This window comes from Saccopteryx bilineata, chromosome 12, assembly GCF_036850765.1.
Source record: "Saccopteryx bilineata isolate mSacBil1 chromosome 12, mSacBil1_pri_phased_curated, whole genome shotgun sequence".
In the NCBI taxonomy this organism is placed as follows: Eukaryota; Metazoa; Chordata; class Mammalia; order Chiroptera; family Emballonuridae; genus Saccopteryx; species Saccopteryx bilineata.
The window spans coordinates 39,189,307-39,217,120 of NC_089501.1; the positions used below are offsets into that span (position 1 = coordinate 39,189,307).

The window sequence follows — 27,814 nt, forward strand, 5'->3', positions numbered from 1 at the left end:
GGAGCAGAGAGAGAGAAAGGGAAAGAGAAATATCAATTTTGTTGTTCTACCTATTTATTCATTGGTGGATTCTTATATGTGCTCTGACTAGGGAATCAAACCCTCAACCTTGGTGTATTGGGATGACGCTCTAAGCAACTGAGTTTTGTGTTTTTTTTATTCTTTCTTTCTTTCTTTCTTTCTTTCTTTCTTTCTTTCTTTCTTTCTTTCTTTCTTTATTTTTACAGCAATAGAGAGAGAGAGAGTCAGAGAGAGAGAGAGACAGACAGACAGGAATGGAGAGAGATGAGAAGCGTCGATTATCAGTTTTTTGTTGCAACACCTTAGTTGTTCATTGATTGCTTTCTCATATGTGCCTTGACCATGGGGCTACAGCAGACCGAGTAACCCCTTGCTCGAGCCAGCGACCTTGGGTCCAAGCTGGTGAGCTTTTTTGTGCTCAAACCAGATGAGCCCGCACTCAAGCTGGCAACCTCGGGGTCTTGAACCTGGGTCCTCCGCATCCCAGTCTGAAGCTCTATCCATTGCGCCACCACCTGGTCAGGCTGGGTTTTTTAATTCTTAAATAAAATCAAGTTCTTGCTTATTTGTTTTGATATTAGTGTGACTTCTATATCTTATTTTTAAAAGGTTAAGAAGCAGTTCCATTTCAATTCAGTTCAACCTCAAAGAAATGATTGTATTGTGGTAAATCCTAGAATGGTAAACAGCCATAACAGTAATATTTCAACTGAATTCACTCATTACTTGCTTGTCTTAAAACTGTTTGGTGGTAAGAGAAACATGGATAACTGAAACTAGTTAAGAAAGTGACCACTCAAACAAAACCCCACTCTTTAATATTAGTATATTATCTAATATAAAACCCATTTGAGAAATTAAAATTCTGTAAGCATATCAGATAGCATTATGTATGCCCAATCTTAAATCCTGGTGAATGATCTTGGAATTGAACTTGACTACAGTCTTGTCCATGTTTCTTCTCTGTCATAATCACCCTTGATTTTTCTTTCTCTTTTGTTTTGTTTTTCTATTTATTTCTAGCCAAAAAGCAACTCACAGTATTTTTACATAATGAATGGAGTCCGCAGATTATCCCATGCTAACAAAAGACTGCCATGTATTCTGTATCACTTCTTCAAGTTGTCTTTACGACCCAGAGGTGACAATTTGAAAATGAAATGAATATTTTGAGGGTTTGGAATTGCTTTGAGAATTACATTTAGAAGTACTTTGAAATTAGTTTGAGAGTGACTTTGAGAGAAGAAAAGATGCAAGAAAAAAAATGGTGTAGGGAAAAGAGAGAAGATAAGGCCTTGATATTTTTGAAATGGGAAATGGGAAGAAGAAAAAAGAGGTTTAAAAATGGAAATGCTTTTAAAATTATGTCAGAACTTACCAAGGGATATCGGGCAGAAATAGCCCAAATTTCTAAATTAGAGTATGAATGCCTTTCTTTGGTAAAGTCCAACTTTATGACCTTGGTTATTTTTAGACTCCTTTCAAAATGTGTTAAATCATGAAATATTTCAGACTTATAGAAGAACAGAGATACTGCTACTAAAACATCTTTTAGCTATAACTGATGTTAACTTTTTGACGTATTTTCCCAGATTTTGTTTTAAAATAAAATAAATTAGTATCACAGAGCCTGTTTCCTTCTTCTCTATCCCATACCATCTCTCTTGAAGGAATCGTTATCTGGAAGCTGGTATATATTCTTCCCAACCATGTTTTTATATTTGTAAAAGATACACATATTTCTCCTAAATTTACCAATAAAATAGTCTCCTCCTTTGGAGAAGGGGCTGTTCTTCCTATAGTTTTATTTAGGAAGTGGGGTTATAGATTTATCCCCTCTCCTCACCCTCCCTGCACTCCCCATAAGAATGGAGAAGTAAGTGATTTCCGCTAATGCAGTGAGTATATTGTAAGTCCATTTCGGGTGAAATGTGGTTCTTTGCATATATAGACACGTTCATATGAATCAAAGAAAAAAAAGTTGGAAAGTGTAGGCAGCAGATTGTTACATCCATTAGATGTGTTGGAGTAGGGTGGACTCCATGGAATTCCAATTTTCTGTATAATTGTAAAAAAGGAGTGCAATTATGAGTGCCTTTACCTTTCTATGTAGAAAAACAAACTAATGATATTTTCCTCCTGGTTTCTTCTACTAATTAAAATACTTTTATATTTGACTTTTAACCAGATCCTTGGAATTTATTTCCATGTACCGAGGCTGCTCACGTTGCCTCCTGTCTCCCTCCTGTGGGTCTATGATTTATTAAGGAATTCGATTTATTTCATTTATTTGCAATCCTAGTTTCATCAGTTTCTAACTCTCCATCTATACTCGTCTCTAAATGAAATGATCACCGATTAGAGCGGCTGTGTGCCACTGGACATACACGCATCTCTCAATAGCTTCCTACCGAACAGCTTTGTTCTTGCCTCCTGTAGGAGGTGTGGTCTTGTTGGATCGAACTGCTGCACTACCTGGACCTTGAGACCACCTGGCTGAACACTCTGGAAGAGCGGATGAGGAGCACCGAGACCCTGCCCGAGAAGACTGAGGCCATCAACGAGGCCCTGGAGGTGGGCGCCTGCGTTCTCCGTGCTGTTTCTCCTGGTAGCAAAGCCAAACGAGGATGCAAATAAGGAACATAACGCCCTTTGCTTGCAAAGTTACTTCCTTCCTCAGTAGTTTTCAGTGTAACTTGTGTTGTCTTCCATTGACTGAAATGTTTATGAAATCATATACTGTATGTCTAGATTATCGGTGACCCACTAACTCAGCTTCCTAAAGGAGTTAGTTGTCTACTATTAATGAGTACCTTTTAGACATCGGAAAGCACTTGAGTGATTTTCCAGCTTCTTTTTACCAGTCGCTGGATAAAGCTCTGCCTTATGTTATTAGGACAGTTGCTCTCTTGTTTCTTCATAAAGTTATTTTTGCACATTAGACACGGCAACGACTGTGTTTACAATGGCTCCCACTTTGTTATCTTCAGACGTGAAATGCTTAAGGACAGGTTGGGGAGCGAAGAATGAGAAGCATGGGATTCTGTCTGAGGAGCTCGTCTCCAGGCTTAGAAAGACTTGGTTTTCTTGAGGTCAAGAGATGCACCGTGGTGTTTCTTGTTCCCCAGTTATCAGCAGTGTGTTGTGCATGATGGCTTAATAGCTGCTTCTTAAATGAATCAACCTGTGAAGAGAATAGACTTGTTTTAAAAAAAAATAAGAAGGAGAAGGAAGAGGAGAGATATGCTTTTAAAATTGTAGGGCCGCATGTGGTAATTAAGTAGATTACTGGATTGAAGGTCAGAAGTAAGTCAGACGGGGTACCCTCGTTTTAGGAGCTGGATGTTCTGCGGGAGAAAACATGTCACTTCTCAAATAAAATAACAGAGCGAGAGATTAAGAGCATTAAAAAGCAAAAGCTTAATTTAAAAATACACATTTTCTTAACATGAGGATTAAAACGCATATTCTAGAAATATGGAAAATGGAGAAAAGTATAAAGTAAACTCTAAGATAAACATTTTTAAACATTTTGGTATTTTTCTTCCTAATTTTATTTTTTTATACACACATGATAAATTATAGTAATAATAGCAAAGACTTTAAAATCATAATGGTTATGGAGTCAAGGTGGCATCTTAGTCTACTTTTTACTGTATATATGTGGGCAAATTACTTAACCTTTCTGACCTTCATATCTATAATATGGAATAATAATTAATCCTATGGTTAGTTAGATTTAGGTATAATATAAAGTGTGTATATAAAGCATTACCTAGCCTTCTGTTTATGTTATAAAAAAACTGAGTACCAATTTCTAGTAATATAATCAATAACAGTTTGAAATAATTTTGCCTTATAGTACTGTTTTCTGCTTTCAAACTTTATATCATACAATGAACATTTTTTCATATAATTAATAATTATTAAAATTGCCTTATGAAGTTATATTATCATATATTATTATTCATGCCAAGTTCTTGTATTTTTTTTAATACCATGATGAATAGTTTCGTGAATTATTTCTAGTCTTGGTCCTTAGGTAAATTTCTAGAAAATGGAATTACTTATTTTAAAAATATGGACATTTTTTGGATCCTGAATACCTTTGCCCCTAAAGGCCTTATTTCTCCCCTGTGCCTGTCCAGTCTCTAGAATCTGTTTTGCGACATCCAGCGGATAACCGCACCCAGATACGGGAACTTGGCCAGACTCTGATTGATGGAGGAATCCTTGATGATATAATCAGTGAGAAACTGGAGGCTTTCAACAGTCGATATGAAGAACTGAGTCACCTGGTAAGAGCTGGGACATGCATGAGAGTAGATTAGGTCTTTTTGAGAGTGAGCTGATCTCAAGAACTTTCACCAAGGGCAAAAGTTGGTAACCAACCTTAATGGGTATGTTGAGGGCTTTGAAATACTAATGGAGGAAGTGTAGACCTAACTCTTATAAGTCAGGCAGAACTTGATTAAAAGATTTATCTTTGAGAGTGCTTCTATTTATGAACCATTTAGTTTCCTTTAAGGATCATATTAGAGTTATTTATAGGAATAATAACTTGCTTGACCTGTGGTAGCGCAGAGGATAAAGTGTTGATCTGGAAATGCTGAGGTTGCCGGTTTGAAACCCTGGGCTTGCTTGTTCAAGGCACATATGAAAGTTGATGCTTCCTGTCCCTCCCTCCCTCCCTCCCTCCCTCCCTCCCTCCCTCCCTCCCTCCCTTCCTTCCTTTCTTTCTCTCCTCTCTAAAATGAATAAATAAGAACTTTTTAAAAAAAGTAATAATTCATATTTTCCTAGTATATATTAGGGCCTGCAGAATTTGACACAAGCTATTGTCATAAAATGCCATACTGTCTTAGATATATATCTAGAATGAATTAGAATTTGCATGTTCATACCAGTAAGTAGAGAAAGGAGACAGTTTTTTTTATATGAGAGTTTGGTGGATATTAGATGCTTGCAAACACATTAAATAATATAACATGTTTAGATCATGAATAGAATCAATCTTAATTCAAAAGGGCAGCAAATAGTGATTTGTGTGTATCTGTGGAACTTGTTTTAGGCTTAAAAATAAAGATTTATATGTTCACTGTACTGATAGACATTCTTGTTATATTCTTGTTGATAGGCTTACTACTGATTTCTAAAAACATCCTCAATTTATAATAAATGACAAAACATTTATTTCTGTTTAATATGTTATATAGGGAATACTTATATTTTTATGTATTGTCACTGTATGTAGAAAGAAGCAAAAATTAGTAATTCACTGCAAGATATATAAGGTGCTAGAAAGACCTTTCTACTGTTCCCATTGCTAGTTATTTATTTATACTGCAGGACAAAGTCTTGAACTAGAGCTTCTATTTATTTTTTTATTTTTTGGTAGCCAGACCTTAGGGGTTTTCTTATATTCAGCTATACATATTGTGCGGAGTGACTAACAATTCCATTTTAAACCCTGTGTAGGCAGAGAGCAAGCAGATTTCTTTGGAAAAGCAACTCCAGGTCCTGCGGGAAACCGATCACATGCTTCAAGTTCTGCAGGAGAGCTTAGGGCAGCTGGACAAGCAGCTCACTTCGTACCTGACGGACCGGATAGACGCCTTCCAGGTTCCGCAGGAAGCCCAGGTACTGCCAGGGACTTGAGGTGTTTGAGTTATGAAAAGAGCGTGTGAAATGGGCTCCTCACGTGCTGGAGAACCAGCCCTGCCTGCCGTCCCAACCGGCAGTCAGTGAGAAAGCTTGATGCGCCTGACCTGTGGTGGTGCAGTAGTTGAAGCGTCAACCTGGAAATGCTGAGGTCGCTGGTTCAAAACCCTGGGCTTGCCTGGTCAAGGCACATATGGGAGTTGATGCTTCCAGCTCCTCCCCCCCTTCTCTCTCTCCTCTTTCTCTCTCTCTCTCTCTCTCCTTCTCTCTCCCCTCTCTAAAAATGAATAAATAAATAAATAAAATAAAAAGAGAAAGCTTGATCCTACTTAGCAGCATGTGGTTTTGGAGTTCTCTTTATCTTTCTGTGATGCCCTGGTAAATAGCCACCGTCTTTAAATTACAGCTTTCTTAGCTATGAAATTGGGAACATTTCTTTATATATAAGTGGTGGACATTAGCACTAGCAATAGCAAATGCAAAGACCATAGTTTGTGCACAACATACAGTAGCCTATATAATTATTATTATCATACTGTAAACTTACTAAAGCTTAAATAGGGGTCTGCATGTTCTTGTGTAGTATATGACTATGTGGCACTTAAAAATAAAAGAGACATTTTCTCCTCCTTCAAATCTCTTTATAGAAAATCCAAGCAGAGATCTCAGCCCACGAGCTAACGCTAGAGGAGTTGAGAAGAAACACGCCTTCCCAGCCTCCGACCTCCCCAGAGGGCAGGGCTGCTAGAGGAGGAAGTCAGATGGATGTCCTGCAGGTGCTCAGGGGAGCTATGTGTTGGGAGGGAAACGAACAGGAGAAAGAGCTGCTTTCTTGGATGCCTTTGGGCTTCCTTTTGATGTAAACAGTGAGACTGGACGTTGAAGGCGCAGTGCGTCCCAGGCAGAGCGGCAGAGACAAGTTGTGGCCCAGGTGGAAAACACTGAATCTCGCTCTGTAGTTGAGTGGCGGAGAGTTAACGAGCTGGATTTAGAAGTTAGCTTTCTCAGTCTTGCCTCTGGCGCAGAGCCGCTATCCGTTCTGGGTGGCCGCCCTGCTGGGCGCGCTGAGTGCCAGGGGGAACACCGCTTAGTCCGTGAACAGTGGGTGTGGCATTGGCTTTCACTCTGAGCTCATGATGAAGAGCATTTTGAGTTCTTCATCCTGGCTCCTTTTTTTTTTTTCAACAGGTGAGAAAATGAATGAAATTTTTATTCCAGCAAGGCCAGCTTAGCTTTTTATTTATATCTAAGACTGAGTGTCAAGTAACTTGTGGCACTTGGGTAACCTCACTGAGTTCCTTTATGGACTGTGTTTATTGGTGCTTTATTTTCATAGCTTTTTAGCAGTATGTGTTATCCTAATTTCTTCAAACAGAGGAAACTGCGAGAAGTGTCTACAAAGTTCCAGCTTTTCCAGAAGCCCGCTAACTTCGAGCAGCGCATGCTCGACTGCAAGCGCGTGCTGGACGGGGTGAAAGCGGAGCTGCACGTGCTGACCGTGAAGGATGTGGACCCTGACGTCATCCAGACCCACCTGGACAAGTGTATGGTGAGGCCGGTGGGGGCTTGACGGGTCAGTGGGTTCTCCAGCGGCTAATACGGCTTCATCAACCATGATGTACCCGGTTCGTTCAATCATTACTTGTCTCTAGTGTGCTACGGAATGGGAATTGGTGATGAAAAATGGATGATAAAATAAGAAGTGTGGTCTTTTCTTCCAAGGAAATTAGAAGAGGTAGGAGAGATAGGTAGGAGAGAGTAAAATCAGGTCTTATAGTAACATGAGATAAAGAAACAAGAAAAGGCATGTATACATATATATGTACTCATATAGATATGATTGTACATATATATATATATGATTGAAAAAACAGGAAACATTGTAATCATAGTATAATTTTAGGAAAGCCTTTGGCAGAAGATGATGAATAATATTAACTTTTAAGGGATAATTTTGGGTTAGCTAGGAGAACCATACTTAGAATTGATATTAGAAATATTACAGTATAAATTGTTCTTAAGGATGGTTAAATTTTGAATTTTAGTTTAAAAGTTTAGGCCTAAAATATGAAAGAAACAAACTTAGAATGAATGTCAGGAATGTTATTAGAAAAAAAAATCATTCTCTAGGAAAATTAATTTTGAATTGAAGTTTAAATCTAAGATGTGAAAGAAATTATTTAAAAGGCCTTATTATATTGCCTGACCTGTGGTGGCGCAGTGGATAAAGCATCGACCTGGAATGCTGAGGTCACTGGTTAAAAACCCTGCACTTGTCTGGTCAAGGCACATATGGGAGTTGATGCTTCCTACTCCTCCCCCCTTTCTCTCTCTCTCTCTCTCTCTCTCTCTCTCTCTCTCTCTCTCTCCTCTCTAAAATAAAATAAATAAATAAAGGCCTTATTATTATTATAGTCTTGAACTTTAAAATTTGATTGCACATAAGTTTTAAAATGTGACTAAGCACACACAATCTTAGAATGAGTGTTCCGCTTGAGAAGAATCGTGAAGAAGCTGAAGCTGACATATAAGACAAGAGAAGTCTGAGATGAGTCCTTTCTGCTTTTCAAAACTGTAATCTCCAAAGGTTGTTTGATTACTCAACAGATGGAATGGGTGAAAGAATAAATAAATAGGGTAAATTTCTGCATGTGTGTGTATGTGTGTGTATGTGTGTGTGTGAGTGCATAGCACACAGAGATATATGTAGGCACTTACTGAGATATACAGGTCAACAAAGCCAGCGCCATCATTGACCATGTGTAACTTAGTCCAGTGGTCTGTTATTATGTGACAGAACCATGTGAAATATTTCAAGTTAGTATCACAATGTATGGAGACAAGAGAACCTGCACAGAATAAATAGTTTTCGGTTTCAAGGTAACTAGGATGAGGACAGCTCTGATACAACTTAGCTTTCTTATAGTCACATTCATCTGGATATATTGAGTTGTTATATACTTTTCATTGCATAAGTAACACGTACAAAATGTGGTAGACTCAGTACTTCGGAGAACTGGAAGAAAAAGAAAAAATAAAGGTTAATACTTTCAAATGCTAACAGCCAGAAGGATAGCCAGAGTGGGCTTTTTCTTTCTTTCTAATAATAGCATTTAGGATTTTTAAAAACAATTTAAAAAATGATAGATATTCAGTTTTTGGCCCTGATATTTTTCTATTTCATAGAGGAAAATGTTAATAATTTTTAAAATAAACATATGAGGTTTTTAAAAAAATGTGTATAGTCTCTATTTATTTATCTTCTCTGATTTAAAAAAGTTATTACAACCTTGATGTCATTTTACTCATTCTTTGAGTCCAAATCTGGGAAAGATAAAGCCCTTTGATCTCCACCGTTAATTTGTAGCTGTCATTCTGCATAAGCCGTATTCTGAAATGATTCCCAGGTTTTCACTATATTGTATTTGATTTGTTTGTTTTATTTTTAAGAAACTCTATAAAACTCTGAGTGAAGTCAAGCTTGAAGTGGAGACTGTAATCAAGACAGGAAGGCACATTGTTCAGAAGCAGCAAACGGACAACCCCAAGGGGATGGACGAGCAGCTGACTTCCCTGAAGGTGCTCTACAATGACCTGGGTGCCCAGGTGAGGACCGCAGTCACACTACCCGCCTCTCTCTCTCTCCCTCTCGCACTGATGTAGTTTAAAATTTCACTTCGGGGATAACACATGTTTAAATTTTATGATATTAATAACGTTTTCAGTTATTCTAATAATATTTTTGAATTGCTTTTTATTTTATTTTATTTTTTGTGAGACAAAGAGAGTGGCAGAGAGAGGGACAGATGGGGACAGACAGACAGGAAGGGAGAGAGATGAGAAGCATCAATTCTTTCTTACAGCTCCTTAGTCTCCTTAGTTGTTCATTGATTGCTTTCTCATATGTGCCTTGACTGGGGGGCTCTAGCAGAGCAAGGGACCCCTTGCTCAAGCCAGCGACCTTGGGCTCAATCCCAGTGACCTTGGGCTTCAAGCCAGTGACCTTTGGGCTCAAGCCAGCGACCATGGGGTCATGTCAGCAACCCCATGCTCAAGCAGCAACCCCATGCTCAAGCTGGTGAGCCCCCACTCAAGCCGAATGAGGCTGCACTCAAGCCAGTAACCTTGGGGTTTCGAACCTGGGTCCTCTGCATCCTAGTGTGACGCTCTATCCACTGTGTCACTGCCTGGTCAGGTAGTATTAATTTTTAAAATGTGTTAACATTACAATGATTACTGGTTGTACTGAAATTTATTCTCAATATTCAATCCAGATTCACTTTATGTTTTCAATGATTACTGACATTTTAGAAGTTATTCTAAGGAAACTTTAAAAAAAGTCCCCGTTTAAACTCAAGTTATTGGTCCTTGAATATTTAAATTGAATAGTCTACTGAGAATGTTAAAACATCAGGGCTCTAATAAATATGTGACAAGAAGGTTGATTAATCTAGCAGGATTTAAAATCCTTTGAATTTGGGCATTTTGGTAACTCCGTGGAGGAAGAGTTGGCCATTTACTACTGACTGGATCCAACAGATTTAGTGTCTTGTCTCGCTGACAATCTCTGCCTTGAAAACAGAGGAGGAAAAACAAAAAGTGAAACTTTGGCAATATTAAAAAGCTGAGTTAGATAATATTTTAGATCCTTCTTGGCTCATTAAATAGTGACTAAATTTTTACAAGAACCCTGAAATGTTATCACTTTCCAATTAGTAAGAGTGAGCAGTCCATACATTTTGGGAGCAATTTTGACCTCACTTCTGCAAGATTAGATTGTTGATTCTGTGTCATTTTGATGCATTATACCACTGGAACACATATTCTAGAGCACTTTTTGATATCATACAGCTGAAGTTGGTTTTGAAATACTTTATTTTTTATCGATTGGACATTTCATGGATGGGAATGGTGTTGCTGGTTTTTACACCTGTTCTCTAATTGGGACTACAGTTTGAGTTAAGTCATTTTCTTATTCAACACAACTGAGAGTTTAGCCTGTGTCAAGAGTTATACAAGCAGTAGAAATAGAGTAGTGAGCGAAAACATAAATTATTTCTTTGCCTAATGGAACTTAGGGTAGTGAAAGAAGAAAACATTAACCAGCTGGTTACACAAAGTAATGTCAGATTATCAGTCTGGAGCGTTATGAAGGAAGGAACATGGTGCTTTAAGTGTGTGTGTGATGGGAGTTTGGTGCAGTCTGGGATTGGGAAAGCTTCCCCGAGGAAAGACTGTATACACTGAGACCTGAAGGATGAATTGGGATTGCCTGGGTAAAACCAGTGGAGGAGCTTTCAAGGCTGATTGATCAGCATGTGTAAAGTCCCTGTGGCAGGAGGTGTACATTTGTATTGCTCAAGGAGAGACAGGAGGTCTGGGGACCATGGTGTTGGAAAGATGGATGAGATCAGACACTACACGTGTCTTAGAGTTTGTGCTGAAGATTTTAATCTGTTTTGAGAGCAATTAGCAGTTACTGCAAGGTTTTAACAGGCAGATTTGTTTTGTGTTGGGATGTCCTTTAGAGTGTTAGCTCAACTTTAGGTGGTGAAGGATTGTTTAGTTTGAGAGTACCATCATGTAATGTAAAGGGTCAGACCAGGCCCAGTCTGGCGGCTCTGCCTCCTCGGTCATGGCCTTAACGTCCTTATGCTTCACTGTCCTATTCTGTAAAATCGGAAGGGGCTGCATCACGGAGCCTGTGCTGGGTTTCATTGCATAACGTGTGCACTGTTCCTTTACACAATTTGGGAGCTACATTAAGAGCCTGGTAAATATTAATTCAGTTCATTTTGCTTTTTGTGAACAATAGTAAGAACAAAATAACAAAGGTATTTGTTGCATAGTCATTTATTTTATTTTATGTTAAGTGGTTCATTATACAACACAGTTGTGAACCTCATGCTATTTCCCCTCCTATTGCTAGAATATAATGTTTTTTAAACAGTGTCCTTTGTTAAGAGGATTCTAAGCATCTTCTGTTCAAAATGATAATAGATGCTATGTACTGATGATCCCTTAACTCTGTAGCAAGGACTGGGCCAAGCCCTTCCTGTGTGCTTGTATTTTTTTATAATTACTGGTGTACTTGATTTTCTTTGTTTCATCTCTGACTTGGTATTTTTTATAATTACTGGTATACTTGATTTTCTTTGTTTCATCTCTGACTTTGTATTTTTTATAATTACTGGTGTACTTAATTTTCTTTGTTTCATCTCTGACTTTGTATTTTTTATAATTACTGGTGTACTTAATTTTCTTTGTTTCATCTCTGACTTTGCATTCTCCACGACTGGACTGGTTCTCACATGCGGACTTGAGACAATCACATTTTCAGTTCACAGCAGGTTGTCCCTAATTTTGCACACCTTACCTTTGTGCTTCTCCCTTTTCCTCCTTCACACAGCACCCACCTCGTGAGATTGGAGTCCGTCCTTAATATGTCTCATGTGATTACAAATGATGCAGTTCTGTTTTGCATATGTGTTTTTTCAATTTAGTAAATAACATTATACTAAAAAAAGAAAAAAGAAGCAAACAAAACTCACAACAACCTTTTGAGGGCCATACCTCTACAGGGTCACTTAGGGAATAAGTGGTGGAGCTAAGATGAGAACTTGGGCTAGCTTGAAACTTAACCACGGTGGTAACTTGTCCCCTTGCAGAAATGCAAGAATTGGGTGATTCCAGATGCTAGAGAGAACGGGCATGTATCTCATCGGATTAAATTTGAGTCTCTTCGGATCCTCAGTTAATATATATTTTGAGTCTATCTCATTCACGATCAGTTCTCTCGTCCTCCCTTCTTTTTAGGTGACAGAGGGAAAACAGGATCTGGAAAGAGCATCCCAGTTGGCCCGAAAAATGAAGAAAGAGGCGGCTTCTCTCTCGGAATGGCTTTCTGTTACTGAAACGGAATTGGTACAGAAATCCACTTCTGAAGGTTTGCTTGGCGACTTGGATACAGAAATTTCCTGGGCCAAAGTAAGTTGTTGTTTAGGTGAACTGCTGATATCATGCCAGGGTAACCTGTGGCACTTTGTTTGGGGCAGCCTGGACGGGGGTCATTTTTCCCCATTTCATATTAAATATAGTCTTTTACTCCCCCCGCCCCATTATTTTTTCTACTTCTATGTCCTATGAAAAAGAGTAAGAATTATTTTAAAAGCAAGTATATGAAGAAGCTATTGTAGTTTTGATTCCAAAAGCATTGAACTCAGATGGGTCACCAGCAGGCCTTCATGGGCATTATGATGATATAGCACTTGAAAATATTTATAGTTATCACCTTCAAAATTGTTGACATTTTTTAGTATTTAATCTTCACAAAGTATTGTGCTGAACTTATTTGTTAGTTCTTCTATAATAGCTTTTGTATCAGCCACTAATCTTTCTATTACAAACTGATACAAAGGAACAGAATTTTCAAAAGAATCAAAGAAAGACCCAGAAGTTCCCTTTAGCCTTTTAAGTTACTTTGAAATTACAGAGATAAGAGAGGGGATTTGCCAGTTCTCTTTTGAGATGGATAAAGAATTGAACGGAACACAAAGTTTTTTTTTCTTTTTTAACCAAGTCGTTTTCTTTTACCGAATTTGTTTTCTAAAAAAGAAGTATGTATACTAAAGATAATGACTGAAAATAAATGATCAACACTGTGACAGACATTTCTATAAAGTCACAAGATCAGTTTTGACATCCTGTACTTGTGCTGGCCTGTGGGAAGTGAAGAAGAGGGGCGATTTGAGATCGTAGGGTGATACAACTCTGTAATTTGTGGAGAGAAGAGTTGAGTGAAAGTTAAGGTATTGGGCACTAGAAAGAGTGTTCTCAGTAGAAAATAGCTCACGAAAAGCATAATTATGCCATGGGCTGTGTGAAGTGGAAAAAATATGTATGCAGGAAAAGAAGACTGTTTGCATTTATGGATGTATTGTGGATGAATGCAAAGCAAAGGCACCAAACTTTATTTTTGTTTAACTTTTTAAAGGAAATATATTTTTTGTACAATGTACTTTGAAAGCCCTTGTTTTCATATTAGTAATATATATTATATAAGCTAATCAAATGATATGTTCATAATGTGATACAAAAAAAAAGACAGGAGCAGAAATCATCTATAATCAAAGAATACCCTGTTATTATTTCAGTTTTTTTAGGTACATATAGACATACACAGGCATAAGCATGTACTTAAAAAGAATTCTATTTTACCTAGTGTTTATGATCTTTAAAAATAAACTTGTATCTTTAAGATTTTCATTTACCTATAAGTGTTTTCTATCATGTACTGGAGATAAACGTAGTATTTAATTGCATATTTTATTTTTTATTGTTTATTTCTCCATTTACATCTATTTAATTTATTATCAACTCTCACTATTATAAAAATGCTATAGTGAATATCCTTGAAGCTAAGTCATGGCATGTATTCATAATTCATAATTATTTTCTAAGGATAAATTCTTAGACCTAAAATATTGAGTCTAGGAGTATATCCATTTTAAACGTTTATATGTATTATGAAATTATCCTTCAGAAATGTTGTACCTATCAGCTCCGAATGAGAATTCCTTCTTGCTTGTTTTAAGCATAACTTTGACAATATTATATTTTGTTATTTAATAAGAACATTTTTTTATAAGTTCATAGTCCATTTGTAGTTCTTTTTAAAAATTGCCTTTTATTGTGATTCTGACCATTTTTCTATCACCAGTTAGGCTTGTTAATTTAGAGCTCTTTACTTGTTAGAACTATTAATGCATTGTGTGCTGTCTATTGTTGCAAACAATACATTTTTTTGTCACTGTAGTTCCCTTTCTATTCTGTATATATTTTGAAAAATACTGTTATTATATATTTTGAAAGAGTAAAATCATCCTTTTCTTCATAATTCATACCATTAGTGCTTAGAAAGGCCATCTCTACTCCAAAGTTATATAATTATTTACTTATATTTTCTTCTAGCTCTTTTATAGTTTTATCTTTTTTATCTTTAATGCTTTAATCCTTCTGGAATTTATTTTGGTGTATATAATGAGGTAAGGCTCTAACCTTTTATCCAACTACTGTATGTAGTTATTTACCCAGTTATCTCAGTGTGTTGAGTAGTATCCCTTCCCCACTGATTTGATATGCTAACTTGATCTATTTTTTTTTTTTTTGCAGTTGATTTTTTTTTTCTGATTTACTGATTGGACACTGTAATGTTCTTCAGCTCTTTAACTGTTTGTTTTTGTAATATATTTGAACATGTATTTAATGGACCCTGTCTTTATGCTTTCTTTTTTTGGTATACAATCGTATGAATTTTGAATTATTATTCTTAAATTCTTAAAAAAAATTGTTAGCCATTTTGATTTGAATTGCCTTAAATTTATGGATCTGTTTTGAGGGGAATTGACATCCTTGTTATGACTTTTTAGTTACGCGGTATGTCTCATTTTCTTCCAAATCCTTTACATCCCTAGATAATGCTTTATTTTCTTTATAAACATTTTATATATAAATGCAAAGCAGTTTATTCATACTTATTTATTTCATACATTGTAAAAAGTATGCCTTTCCTCTTTTGTTACTAATTGCTTATAGCTGATACATAGATGTTATTAGTTTTTGCATATCTAATTTTTAGTCATTCATCTTTGTATACATATAAACTCAATCAATTTTTCAGGTAAAAACAAATAAGAAGTTTCTCTTTTCGGAAACTACTCACTCTTATATTTTTATTTGGCCTGATTTCAGATTCGAAATAACGAAGCTGGTATAGACAAATCATGAATTCATTGAACATTCACTTCTCTAGAGTAAATCAAATGAAACCTTAGTATGTAACATAATCACCCACTTTTTCAAAGTTGTGTTTTCAGGTTTAAGAAACATGCATATTTCATAACATTTTAATGTATTTGCACTTCAAAAATAAGTAAAATTGTTTTCAATGCAAAATTTAAACAGCATTTTCTTTCCTGAATGTAGTGTTTTTATTCTATAGTTTAAATGCCATATTTGTCAATGTAGTCATTTTCTTCATAATGAAATCTGTTAGTATAGATAGCATGTATACTGTTTCAGTTTAATTACTTGTAGTTAATTCTTTCTTGTAGTTCTTAAAGACTCGTCAGTAGGTATATAACCACTGAAGGAATGCAGGAAGCCTTAGCCTCAGGAACCATGGCTGTGGGTGTTCTGTTTCTTTCCTCTCTGTGGAGAAGGACACTGAGAGAAACATTTTAGTGCCTTTTAAAATATCAGTATTGTCATGGCCCTCCAAGCATTTAAATCTTGACTCACTGGTTGGTGAATTTGCAGTCTTTATGCATTCCTAAATGTGATTTAATGATGGGATGAGATTAAATGTAGACTTGAGCTTCTTTCAAGAACTTGCTTAAATGTTGATTTAATAAAGGTTCAACAATAGTCAGTTAGATATGCACATGATACTTTTTGATTGAAAGAGCATTATAGTTTAAATTTTGGAACACAATGTCCTCTCTGTAATTCTCTGACTATACACCGTGCCTCCTCCAATTTATGAACACGAGAATTAAGTTGTCATCATACCATCCAGAGTATGACCCTTGCGTATTATGACAATTGTAAGACTAAAGCTTAGAAGTGCTGATTCTTTCGATTTACTGATGATGAAATATTTTTGAAGCAATTATATAGCAAATTATATGTTAAGTCATCTAGTTATAGGATTTAGTATTTACAAGTAAATATGGTAGACATTAGTGGTCTTGTGTAGGAATCAAGGAAATAAGTTTATTATGAACTTTTTAGAATTGTGAGTTCTGGGATAATTCTAATTTGCCAGCTTGTAGTTATAAAAAATTAAAATTGATCCTTTACATCTGGAGTTATGATGAAGATAATTAGTGTTTGTGTGTGATAAATAGGATTTACACTTGAAATAAACAATTACCTTCTTCATACCTAAATTTAATACCATTTCTTAGTATTTGCATAACTAATTGTTTTAATTTTTATTAGCAGCTTAAGCACTGTCACATGTTAATAAGTTATGGAGCTTTGTAAACCTTTGGCAATCACAAGCTCTCTAGGGAGTATGTGGAAGGAAAGTTTTTTAAAAAATTAAGGTTGTATACACTGTTATAATGATCTGAAAGATGATGTGGGTTTTGGTATTATTCTTTTCTAGAATATTCTGAAGGATCTGGAAAAGAAGAAAGCTGATTTAAACACCATCACAGAGAGCAGCGCTGCCCTCCAGAACCTGATCGAGGGCAGCGCGCCCGTGTTGGAGGAGAGGCTGTGTGTCCTTAACGCAGGGTGGAGCCGCGTCCGCACCTGGACCGAGGATTGGTGCAGCAGCCTGCTGGTATGTTCCCGGAAGAGATGATGATGAAATCTGCCCTCCTTCAGTTAGTTAGAAATAGTGCAGCTTTGATTAGAATTCCAAAGACGACTTCTCCATGTCACAGTCATGTTTGCTGGCGAATTAATTTTGTTATATTACATTTGATTTATTTATTTTCCTTTGAAAAGATAATAACTAGAAAGATCTCAAAATGCCTCTTAAGTAGTAAACAACTTATGATACAGATAGAAATGGATACTTTAATATCTTAGTAAATTTACCCATTTGTTACATTTTAATAATTTAATATTGTATTTAATTTTCATATTATTATAAACTATATATATATGATATTTATAATGTTCTAATAATAGTATACTACTAGTTAAGAGCACAGGCTCTAGCATCTGCTGGCCTAAGTAAAAATTTTGACTAGTTGGTGACATTGGTCAAGTTACCTAAATGCTGTCTCAGTTTTCTCATATGTAAAATGGGCATTGTTATCATTTCCACCTCATACAGTTTTTGTGAGGACTAAATGACATAAAATATGTAAATCTCTTATATAACTATCCCTTAACTAATTTTAGAGTTTATGTGATGATTATGATCATTGTTAGGTGTTGTATGTTCTTAGTCTTTGCTTATATCACTGCACTATTAATTACTTCATGTAGTGATTACTTAATTTTCATAGTGGTTTTCTGTTCCTGTTCTATTAATATTCATATTTAATATTTAATATGAATATTGTTAGTAGAGCTCCTTTAGAGGGAGTTATCATTTATAAATTATTATTTTTTTCTGACATAACAGATAGGACTTTTCACAAATTCATAGAATTGCTAGGCAATGGATAGAGGCAGAAAAAAAATTATTGTGTATTTGAGCATTTATTGAAATCAGTCAGAATGTGTAGGGCATTGAAGGTTATGGGCTTACACTGCGATCTGTCAGATTTAATTCCAGAGTTCATCCATAATTTATTATCTGCATAACCTTGGGTGTGATCTATGTAATGTCACTAAACTTTAATTTTCCTATATATAGAATGGGAATAAAAGAACATACCAACAGAGTTGGTATAATCAATGTGAAATTCTTAGCTCATAGATTATGATCATTAAATATTTTATGTATTTGTTTTTGTTATCTTTTATTCTTTCTTAACTTTTTATTGTACCGAGGTCTCAATCAAAATTAGGAAGTTCTTAACTATCGCTGTGCATTTTTAGGAATAAGGATTTATTCACTGGGAAGAGCTTTGCAGGAAGGTGGAAGCCCTTTAAATTCAACATATAATTAGCTCTTTGAAGGTCTTTTAAATCTCTTTGAAGACTATCATCTTAAATATTTCATAGAATTGTTTCAGCATTTTATTAATTCCCTTCTAGAGCCATCAGAACCAGTTGGAAATATTTGATGGAAATGTTGCTCACATAAGTACCTGGCTTTATCAAGCTGAAGCTCTACTGGATGAGATTGAAAAGAAACCAGCAAGTAAACAGGAAGAAATTGTGAAGGTAGCCATGTGGAAGACCAGTAATATTTCCGGGGGTGGAAGGTTTTTCTCTAGGCTTTTCTTTTGTGGAATGCACCAAGTTACTTGTGCTCACAGCTCTTCCTGGGCAGTAGATTGATCAGCATTTATTATGGTGGGAGAAACTGAAGTCTTAAATGAGACATAATATATGAGTACCTCTTATGCAAGTTGACTGTATTAAAATCTCTTATTAGGAATCCCAAACATTTATTTAAACTACTTTTAATTCTGAGTTAGCATGGCACCCACATTTGGTTTTGATTTTTTTTCCATGTGACAATTCTGTGTTTCCTTACAATTAGCGTTTGCTGTCTGAGCTGGATGATGCCAGACTCCAAGTTGAGAGTGTGCACGACCAAGCCGTCGTTCTGATGAATGCTCGCGGAGGCTCAAGCAGGGAGCTTGTGGAACCCAAATTAGCTGAACTGAATAGAAACTTTGAAAAGGTGTCTCAACACATCAAAAGTGCCAAAGTGAGCAATTGTATTTTTATAAAAAGCTATTTTTTTCATATAAACATGTATCTAAATTATAGATGATTATGTGGTATATAAATAGAACATTTTCAAAGTAAATTTTTCTTTGAATGAGGTACAGGAGGCCCTTGGGTTACGACGGTCTCAACATATGATGTTTCTGGTTTACCATGCTTACTCCCATAAAGTCTTAAAAAAATTGAGACGTGAGTGTTTTAGCTTACGCTGTTTAGCATTGTACTTATGGACTATGTGGGTGAATTAGTTTGGTTGTACACGGCCGAAGAATATACAGTACAGTATACAGTACAGTATATTTCTGTCTTTTTCCTTTTTCTGTGGCTTAGTTGTGTTTTTGTGTTCTAGATTATGATTTTACAACTGTGTTAGGATGGGTAAGTAACTTAGGCTAGGGTGTGTTTCAACTTACACCAAAATTCAGATTACTCCACTGTCGTAGGAATGGAACTGTTTGTAACCCGAGGACCCCCCTGTATTTGTCATTATTTGTGACTATGCATATGGAGCAGAGAAAATATGAAGTGAATATTGAAGGAAATAACCCATTGGGAAGAGGTTTTAGCTTCAATAGATTGGTAAAATTGGCTATAAAATAATGAGACTAATTCCAAGCTAGGCATGCATATTAAATTCATTTTATAGTTATACTTTATACATTTTTGCACATTGTACACTGAACTCATTTTTTTATGTTGACAGTTCTAAAAGTTGCAAGTAATTTCACATTTTAGACTGAATGTAGAAAGCTACCACCTTGTTTTACAAATCTGAAAAAGGGACTTATAAATTTAAATGAGGATGATAAATAGCTTTCCTAAAAAAAGGTGTTAATTTATGCATTCATATTGTAATTTTTCTCTCTTTGTATATCTTTCTTATTCTCTCTTCTTACCTTGTTCCATGAGGGGTGGAAATGAAACATTTTATTACAGTGATCTCAAGGCCTGGCATGTGGTTAGTGCTCAGAAGCAATGATTTCATTTATCGAAAACATTTGGATAGTTTGCTGGGGAAAAATAACAAAACACAACAACATAGCTGCCACTGGGGTGTATTTAAACCAGGTGTTTATTCTGAGATAGGATTCTGAGCTTTTTTAGAATCTCAACTGTCCCCGCTGGAAAGCATTTTTTGAGTGTTCTGTTAATTCCACCTCTGGAGAGTCATATATTGAAACTATAATAAGAGGAAGAATCCTCTTCTTTGCAGAATTAAAATATTCTCTAACTCAGCTTTAATCTGAAATACCTGATATAATAAACCATTCTATCTTTCATACTTGTCAATGGACTTAGATTATTCACAGTTTAAAGGAAACAAATGAAAATCTTCCTTTAACCTTTGTCTTCCTTAGCATTGACATTGCCTTCTTATCTTCTGTCCTATGCTCATTTATTTTTTCAGTAGTTCTATGGGAGACATTTCTTGACATAAAAGAGTAATGCACAAGATCTAGGGATGAAGAGGAAGTGCAAAGAAAAGGAATTGTTTTTGCCCCCATAAATAACCTCTGTTAACATTCTGGCATGCCTGTCTATCTTTCACATATATATGGGACATTGAAATATCAAAGAGTTTATACTGTTTTGTATATTCTCTATTGACATGGTTAATGGTTATGAAGTATTTTGTTGTATGATCTGTTAAAATTTTCTAAGTTAGTTTTCTATTTTTATTGTGCCTTTATAAATAATTGCTTCATTCAAATACTTTTATTGTATGTATTTTTGCTCATCTCTTATTAAACCCTTAGGATCAATTCTTATAGTTCTTTGTTGCAAAAGTCATATAGATTATATAGATAAGTCCTGTTTAAAATTAAGTGATCTTACAGAGAATGTCTGGGCCTGTTTATACTAGCACAATATCAATGTCAGAGTGCTAGTTACCCCATGCTGAGCAAGCACTGTGTGTCATTTTCCTGCATGCTACTTCATTTTGTTAAAGTTGTTACATTGAGTTTAGTCACATAAAGTCTTTCTAAATAGAATTGCCTGAAAATACTGCATTGAGAACGATGTACTTCTGGGAAGTTTGGCTATCAAAATCCAAGGGCAAAAAAAAAATCCAAGGGCAATTCTGCCAGGGAAAGGGAACTGGAAGACTTTCTTTGAGATAGACCTGTCCATGGCCTTCCTCTTTGTGGCCATGGCAGGAATAGCTTTTGGATTATGGCTCTATTTCCTACTCTGCTCATGGTGGGCTCAGAATCCTCCGCACCATTCTCAAGGCAGCAAGTCATTTGTACACTACTTCACATCCCTTGCTAGAGTTTGGAGAAAATGGGCAACTCACGGAAGCTTAGTTGGTAAAATCATTGCTGTGAATAAGTGAAAGTAAAGTTAATTCAAATAAATGCCAGTCCAGTTCCCCTTTTGACATTCCATCCCATGGATTGATGACAGAAGGTCAAGTTAGGACTATCTTTTCAAAGAACACTTTTCCTTCCACAGTTACTAATTGGCCAAGAACCATTATCATACCAATGTCTGGTCACCGCTGAAGCATTTGAGGCTGATGAGCCTGTCTCTGACTTGGAAAAATTAGAAAATGACATAGAACATATGTTGCAAGTTGTGGAAAAACACTTGGAATCCAGTAATGAAGATGAAAAGGTTGGTTCAGAATTTTCAAAACCATGATGTTCTTCTTCTTCTTCTCTGTTAATAGTTCTTTTGCATCAGTGGTACCTACCCAAATATCAAACATGATAGAACAGTCCAAATACGATTTTATGATGAGTATCAATGTAATTGATTTATGTAATGTTTAAAAATATAGACATAGAACTTTCTGACTAAAAGTAGTATTATCTTGCTTTAATGCAGTCTAACTTCTGCTAAACCAGCATTATTTGTGAGATGTTTTGACATCAAATATGAAATATTTAAAGGATAACATGAATTTTATATTGGATATAATTTAGATGAACAGGTCTTGACTTATACTTTGTAAGTTAGTTCTCCTACTTGGGAACCGATGGTAAGTGAACCTATGCATTTTTCCTTTGAGTAAATTTTTTCCTTCTAAACATTTAGATAGACGAGGAAAGAACCCAGATTGAGGAAGTTCTACAAAGAGGAGAAGAAATGTTACATCAGCCTATGGAGGATAATCAAAAAGAAAAGATCCGTTTGCAGTTACTGCTTTTGCACACAAGATACAACAAAACTAAGGTACTGTCCTGGGAGAGTATCTGTTCCAGGGAACTTATTCAGCCCCTGCCCTTCAGACGTTCGATGTTGTATTCACGGAAACCTCAAAGCACGCCAGTTGAAATACTATCTTTCTAGTGTGTATTGCTAGGTATATTTATCTGTTTAGGTGGGGCAAGGGTCAAAGAAAATAGAAGCATAAAACCAGATTGTTGGGCATCTCTTTTGGATTTCTGATAATTTACTAAACCTTAAAAGGGATCTATCTGTTTTGGGAGTGGCTTCCTTCTTGGATATGTAATTTTTTTGTAGAGGCTTGGACATGTCAAAAAAAATTTCTAGTTTATAAGTAACCAAATTTGTGAAATTAATAAGCTGTGATTTGTTTTCTAGAAAAAGATTTACTTCTATGTCCCTTTTCAAGGCACATTGTAAATGTGCTTGTGTTCCCTAGTGGTCTGTGCTTATTCCAAATAAATGAAGACTTCTAGGTCAAACACCATGTTATGGACTCGGTGATTTTAGTCTTGAGTTTCGGTTTCATTTAGGAATTGTAACCATTTTTAGGGTCACTAACTCAATGAACATGTGTTTATGATCATTTCACTATGACCTTTGAATTTTCAGATGAATATAATTTTTAGAAGTTTAATTTAAGAATGTAGTAAAACTATGAAGAAAACTACCTTAATTCATGAATAGATAAATTATGGCTTTTTGCAAGTAGTCGACAGCATTTATTAAATTGTAGCCATGTAGAAGTAAGAGACCTACTCTTTAAGGCAGTGGTTCTCAAACTTTTTGAGGTCAGGACGCATTTAAAATTCTACAAATAATTGTAAGCACACTATATAACAAATTTCTGAGAAATGTATTATAATATTTAAGTCAAATATTAAAGAAAAAATATAAAGTTCAAGTGTGCTTTTATGGTAATGAAATGGAATAAATACAACAAAATTAAATTCTGACATTAAAAAACATTTTTATGTTACATTTTTTGAGTTATGCTTTTTAGAATTTGTAAAAAAGGGGTTAAAAATAAAACAACAAAAAATTATCTTTTTATATATATAGATACATTCTTAGTAAGATTTAGTAAATTCAGCAGGTCCCTGCACGAATGTGTTAAGTTTTTTCATTCTTGTGTTTATGAGAAACATGAGCCTGATATGTCCTAGCAATTTCTTCAATGTTTGGGCATATATTTGAAAGGCAAACTCTCATTTCCTCAATACATTGAAGAATTCCTCTCTTTTACTCTTAATTGTGTCAAGGGTAGAAAATCCTAATTCACATAAATAGGATGTTGAAAATTGTAGTAAAATGTTCAAAGTTTTTTTAGATATTGCCACATATTCTTCTTTTATAGAAATCAAAAAAGCTTCAAGAGACAATTCCTTATGCTTAATCATCAATCCACGATCAGTGGATGTAGCTGCCAGTTCTTCTTCTTCTGTTAATGTTAAACCAAAATCACTTGAAGCTTTCATAAATGGGTTTCTAATCCAATCATATTGTTCAGTGTTAAGTGATGGAAAATGCGATAAATTAAATTCTGCCCATCAGCCTTCAAGTCCTATTTTATTTACACTTTTGCTCACTTCCAGAATCGGATTCTTCAATATCATGCTTTTTGAGAAATCAATCCATTTTATTTGGGGATATTTATCTAAAAATAATATAATGATGTGTTAATAATAAATATAATGATGATGTGGTAACAAAGAGTGACATTTCCGTAATGAAATGGTATAATAGAGTAACTATATTAATTTTTATATCTGGGCACATGCCGCGAACCAGTACAGCTAGTAATTCCAGGTCCCGAGTAGAAATGGTGCAGAATTATGAAAATATATGGAATTAAGAAAATACTGGGTCAGAAGGGCCCTGTAATTGCTGCTGGCAAGAACAAAGCATACCCAAAAACCTAATCTTGCCTTATTTATAGGGCAAAGTGAGGCCATTAGCAAATCAATGAGATCTTTGATCATGTTTCCAAGGCAACCTAAGAATTTTACCAAGTGCAGAAAACCCCTACCATACATATCATCTTAACTTGCCTCCATTCTTTCTGGGGAACATGGGGGGTAGTGTAAACAATCCAGCACCACAGTTTAACAGTCTTTTGCAACCTAATCAGGCAAGTGAGGTGGGGGGTTGGGCAGACTGTCAGCTTAGAGCCAATTCCCCACACCTCTGTCCCCCAAAATCTAAACTCCAAAAACCCTGTTGGTTTTTTGGTCCCCAACAGGCACATATTTCTCTGGAATACCAAAGGGCATACCTGGAAATCTTCTAGGGCACACCAGTGCATCCTCGCACACACTTTGAGAAACACTGCCTTAAGGACTAGTGAGTGGTCTATCCCAGAGAACACTATTATTATGAAAGCATTGATTAGAAGGGATAGGAAATATAATTATTACGGCAAACAAGTAGTCCACTCAGCTTCTCTTAATTTTGTCTCAATTTAGTATATTAGGACCTATTGTCTTATGTAGGATATTCATGTTCTGTAATATTGTATTCAAAGATTAAGATTATATAATGAATTACCTGCTTGTTATTTTAATCAAAACCCTTATTAAATTTTTTATGTTATTTTGTAAATACCTTTTTAACTTATTTACATTTTTAACAGTGAGGCCCAGAAGTGTTTAATATAATTGTGAGATACCAAAAATGGATGAAATAATAATGGTTAAAGTGTATTATTTTTTTTGTAGAACTTTATGATTTGCAGCATATTCTCTTGTCCTCCATAACTCAGAAGAGAACCTGTTAGGCTTTCTTGTTCGCCACACGCATTTAGGTGGCATGGGTCTTAGGTGACACCTTTCTGTTTAAGAGCAGGCTACAGACAAGAATTAGAATAGAGATGATTAAGGGTTTAGATAGCAAAGCAGGGCCAAAAGAGAACAAATTAAAAACTTAACTTTTAAAAATTTCGTTCAGGGCACTGCACTTTTCCACAGAATAATCTTATGTATTTGTTTTCTTTTCCTTTGTTTTATTTTCAATTTGCTGTTATTCATTGTGGAGATGTTTTATGAGATGGAGATTATTATTCTTTTTAATGGCTTTACAGGCAATCCCTATTCAACAGAGGAGAACAGGTCAACTTGCTTCCGGAATTAAATCATCACCTCTCCCTATGGATTATTTGGTTGAAATTAACAAAGTTTTAATTTCCATGGATGATGTTGAATTGTCACTTAATAGTCCAGAGCTAAGCACAGCTGTGTTTGAAGACCTCTCTTTTCAGGAAGACGCTCTGAAGGTAAGTCTCCAGGCAGGGCATTTGAAATATCTGCAGTTAATAATGTAGAACAAAAGAAAGGAGTTTGCCATTGTGCCTATAAAGATGATCCATAGCTTTTAAATTTTGCACCAAGGAATTAATAATGTGTATGAATAATAAATTTTTCCTGTATTCACCAATGAAATATTATAAAAATTTTAATTTTGAAAAAGTAGATATGGACTTTTAAAAGTGTGTAGTTATTCTTTACACCATCAGACATTTTTTCTTGTTATTGTATTTATTGGGTTGACACTAGTTAACAAAATTATACAGGTAGTTTTTTCAAACACCTGCACAAACCATATTTCTTTCCTATAAACTTGGTTGTCAGTTGATGTGAAATGTCAGCATTAATCTTGCCACCTATAACAATTTAGCAATGGCCAGTGGCTGGGTGTGGGATGGCATGTTGATTGTAAGTTAATTAAGGATCTGGAAGTTTTTAGTTAATTCATTAAACGATTAAATCTTACCAAGGCTTTTTCAAATAACCTGATTGCACTTATGTATAATGTCACAATAAAATTCCTGATGGATTTGATAGTTTTGAGAGCTTGTTTCTATCACATAAATTAGCATTATTAGATATTTGAAAATAAAAGTAATTTTAGCTTCACACGCTTCATTACCTTTATAGAATACTATTAAAGCTTTTTATATGTCCTGTACAAACGCCAGTTGAAACATCTGTGAGATTTTTCCCCACCATTGGGATATCACATTTTGGCCAATACAGGGTATTATTCTTTTTTAAAGTTTTACAGTTTTGAATAACAAAAATTATTATATCTCATTATACATTAAATAAGTGTTACACAATGTAATTTTTGGCCTGCTGGATTTTGTGACTATCTGACAATGTATTTGTAGACTATCAAAGACCAACTGGACAAACTTGGAGAGCAGATCGCAATCATTCATGAAAAACAACCAGATGTTATCCTTGAAGCTTCTGGACCCGAAGCCATTCAGATCCGGGATACACTTACTCAACTGAATGCAAAATGGGACAGAATTAACAGAATGTACAGTGATCGTAAAGGGTATGTGTACATTAAATTAATGTTTAATTTTAAGAATCATTTAGGCTCATGAGCCACGACAAAGGTCATAGGTACATTAAGGTTAATGAGACTATGATCCACATCCTTGGAATAGAACCTGTTTAATAAATTGTGTTGAAGTGTCATTCCTTGAGAAAGAGGACAGATTACAGGTAGATGATCATTTGCAATATATCTTACTAATTGAAGAAAGCACCTTTAATTTTTAATAGCTAAACAGTGTCCATTTTCCTTAAAACAACTTAAAAAGACTTTTTATTAATGTTCACTTTCTCCACATTTGATGATTAATGAGAATGAGAGAGAGCTACAGATAATTGGAATCCATATATAACCACAAACCCTTTTTAAAAAAAAAATAACCTTCTGTTTAATACAATGATTCTGAGCCTTCTTATTTCTAGATTTGGACTAGCTCTATTAATAGATAGGAATAAAAAATGAGATTTTTTGGCAGTAGCTGGCTGTGTAGTGGAAAGGCAAATAAGGAAAATAAGATGTGAAATAGTCCAGTATAAAGTACTATATAAGAGAGAGTTAACCCAGAAAAATACCCCGGAAAACTTTACAGGCACACCCATAGAAATTAGATATCATGTTGTCATCCTTTTTTGTTTCGTTTTGGTTGAGCCTACATATTTCATGTGATTATACAATCCCCGAAAAGATAACTTTTAATGGCCTATTGGTATATTTCTTTGTATGGATTTAAAAATTCATCTCTGTACCTTTAGAGACTATTGTTTTAAGTACATCTTTAAGCATACCTTTATTTAATCAGTCTTGATTATTATATGAAGACTAAATTGTTAAAAAAAAAACAACACCTTAAGGCTCTGCATCGCATTGTGAAATTGATTATTATTAACCCTGCCGACGGTATATGTGAAAGAGTCCTCACTGAACCCTGTTAACGATGAAAGGTTGGCTTTTTCTTCTTAAGACCTTTGCCAATTGTATAGCGATAGATTGCATCTCAAAGTTATTTTCATTTCTTTGATTATCAGTGAGATTTCAATATTTTTACATACATTTATTGGCTCCAGTGTTAAACTTCTTCTGTCAGTTGTTAGGTCATGTTTTTTGTTCTTTTTCTATTATGATATTACTATTCACTGATTTATTTGCAAAACCTTTTTTCCACATTAACAATATTAACTATTCATATTTTTTGTTTATTGCTTAATTATTCACAGCTTTTCATGTACTGTCTAATTTTGTTGATGGTGTTTTT

General features: G+C 35.2%; 1 protein-coding gene across 6 annotated transcripts in view; it reads left to right on the top strand.

Annotated features, from left to right (window-relative positions):
- UTRN (utrophin) overlaps window positions 1–27,814 on the top strand; it is a 510,071-nt gene that overhangs the window by 195,540 nt on the left and 286,717 nt on the right. For all 6 annotated transcript variants that reach the window (XM_066248060.1, XM_066248061.1, XM_066248058.1 and 3 more), the window contains 14 exons: window positions 2,461–2,595; window positions 4,170–4,319; window positions 5,500–5,661; window positions 6,330–6,458; window positions 7,058–7,231; window positions 9,133–9,288; window positions 12,499–12,669; window positions 16,853–17,032; window positions 18,406–18,534; window positions 18,857–19,027; window positions 21,505–21,666; window positions 22,090–22,227; window positions 25,301–25,492; window positions 26,387–26,559. In XM_066248060.1, coding sequence (XP_066104157.1) covers window positions 2,461–2,595; window positions 4,170–4,319; window positions 5,500–5,661; window positions 6,330–6,458; window positions 7,058–7,231; window positions 9,133–9,288; window positions 12,499–12,669; window positions 16,853–17,032; window positions 18,406–18,534; window positions 18,857–19,027; window positions 21,505–21,666; window positions 22,090–22,227; window positions 25,301–25,492; window positions 26,387–26,559 — 2,222 coding nt within the window. The remainder of the gene's footprint in view (window positions 1–2,460; window positions 2,596–4,169; window positions 4,320–5,499; window positions 5,662–6,329; window positions 6,459–7,057; window positions 7,232–9,132; window positions 9,289–12,498; window positions 12,670–16,852; window positions 17,033–18,405; window positions 18,535–18,856; window positions 19,028–21,504; window positions 21,667–22,089; window positions 22,228–25,300; window positions 25,493–26,386; window positions 26,560–27,814) is intronic.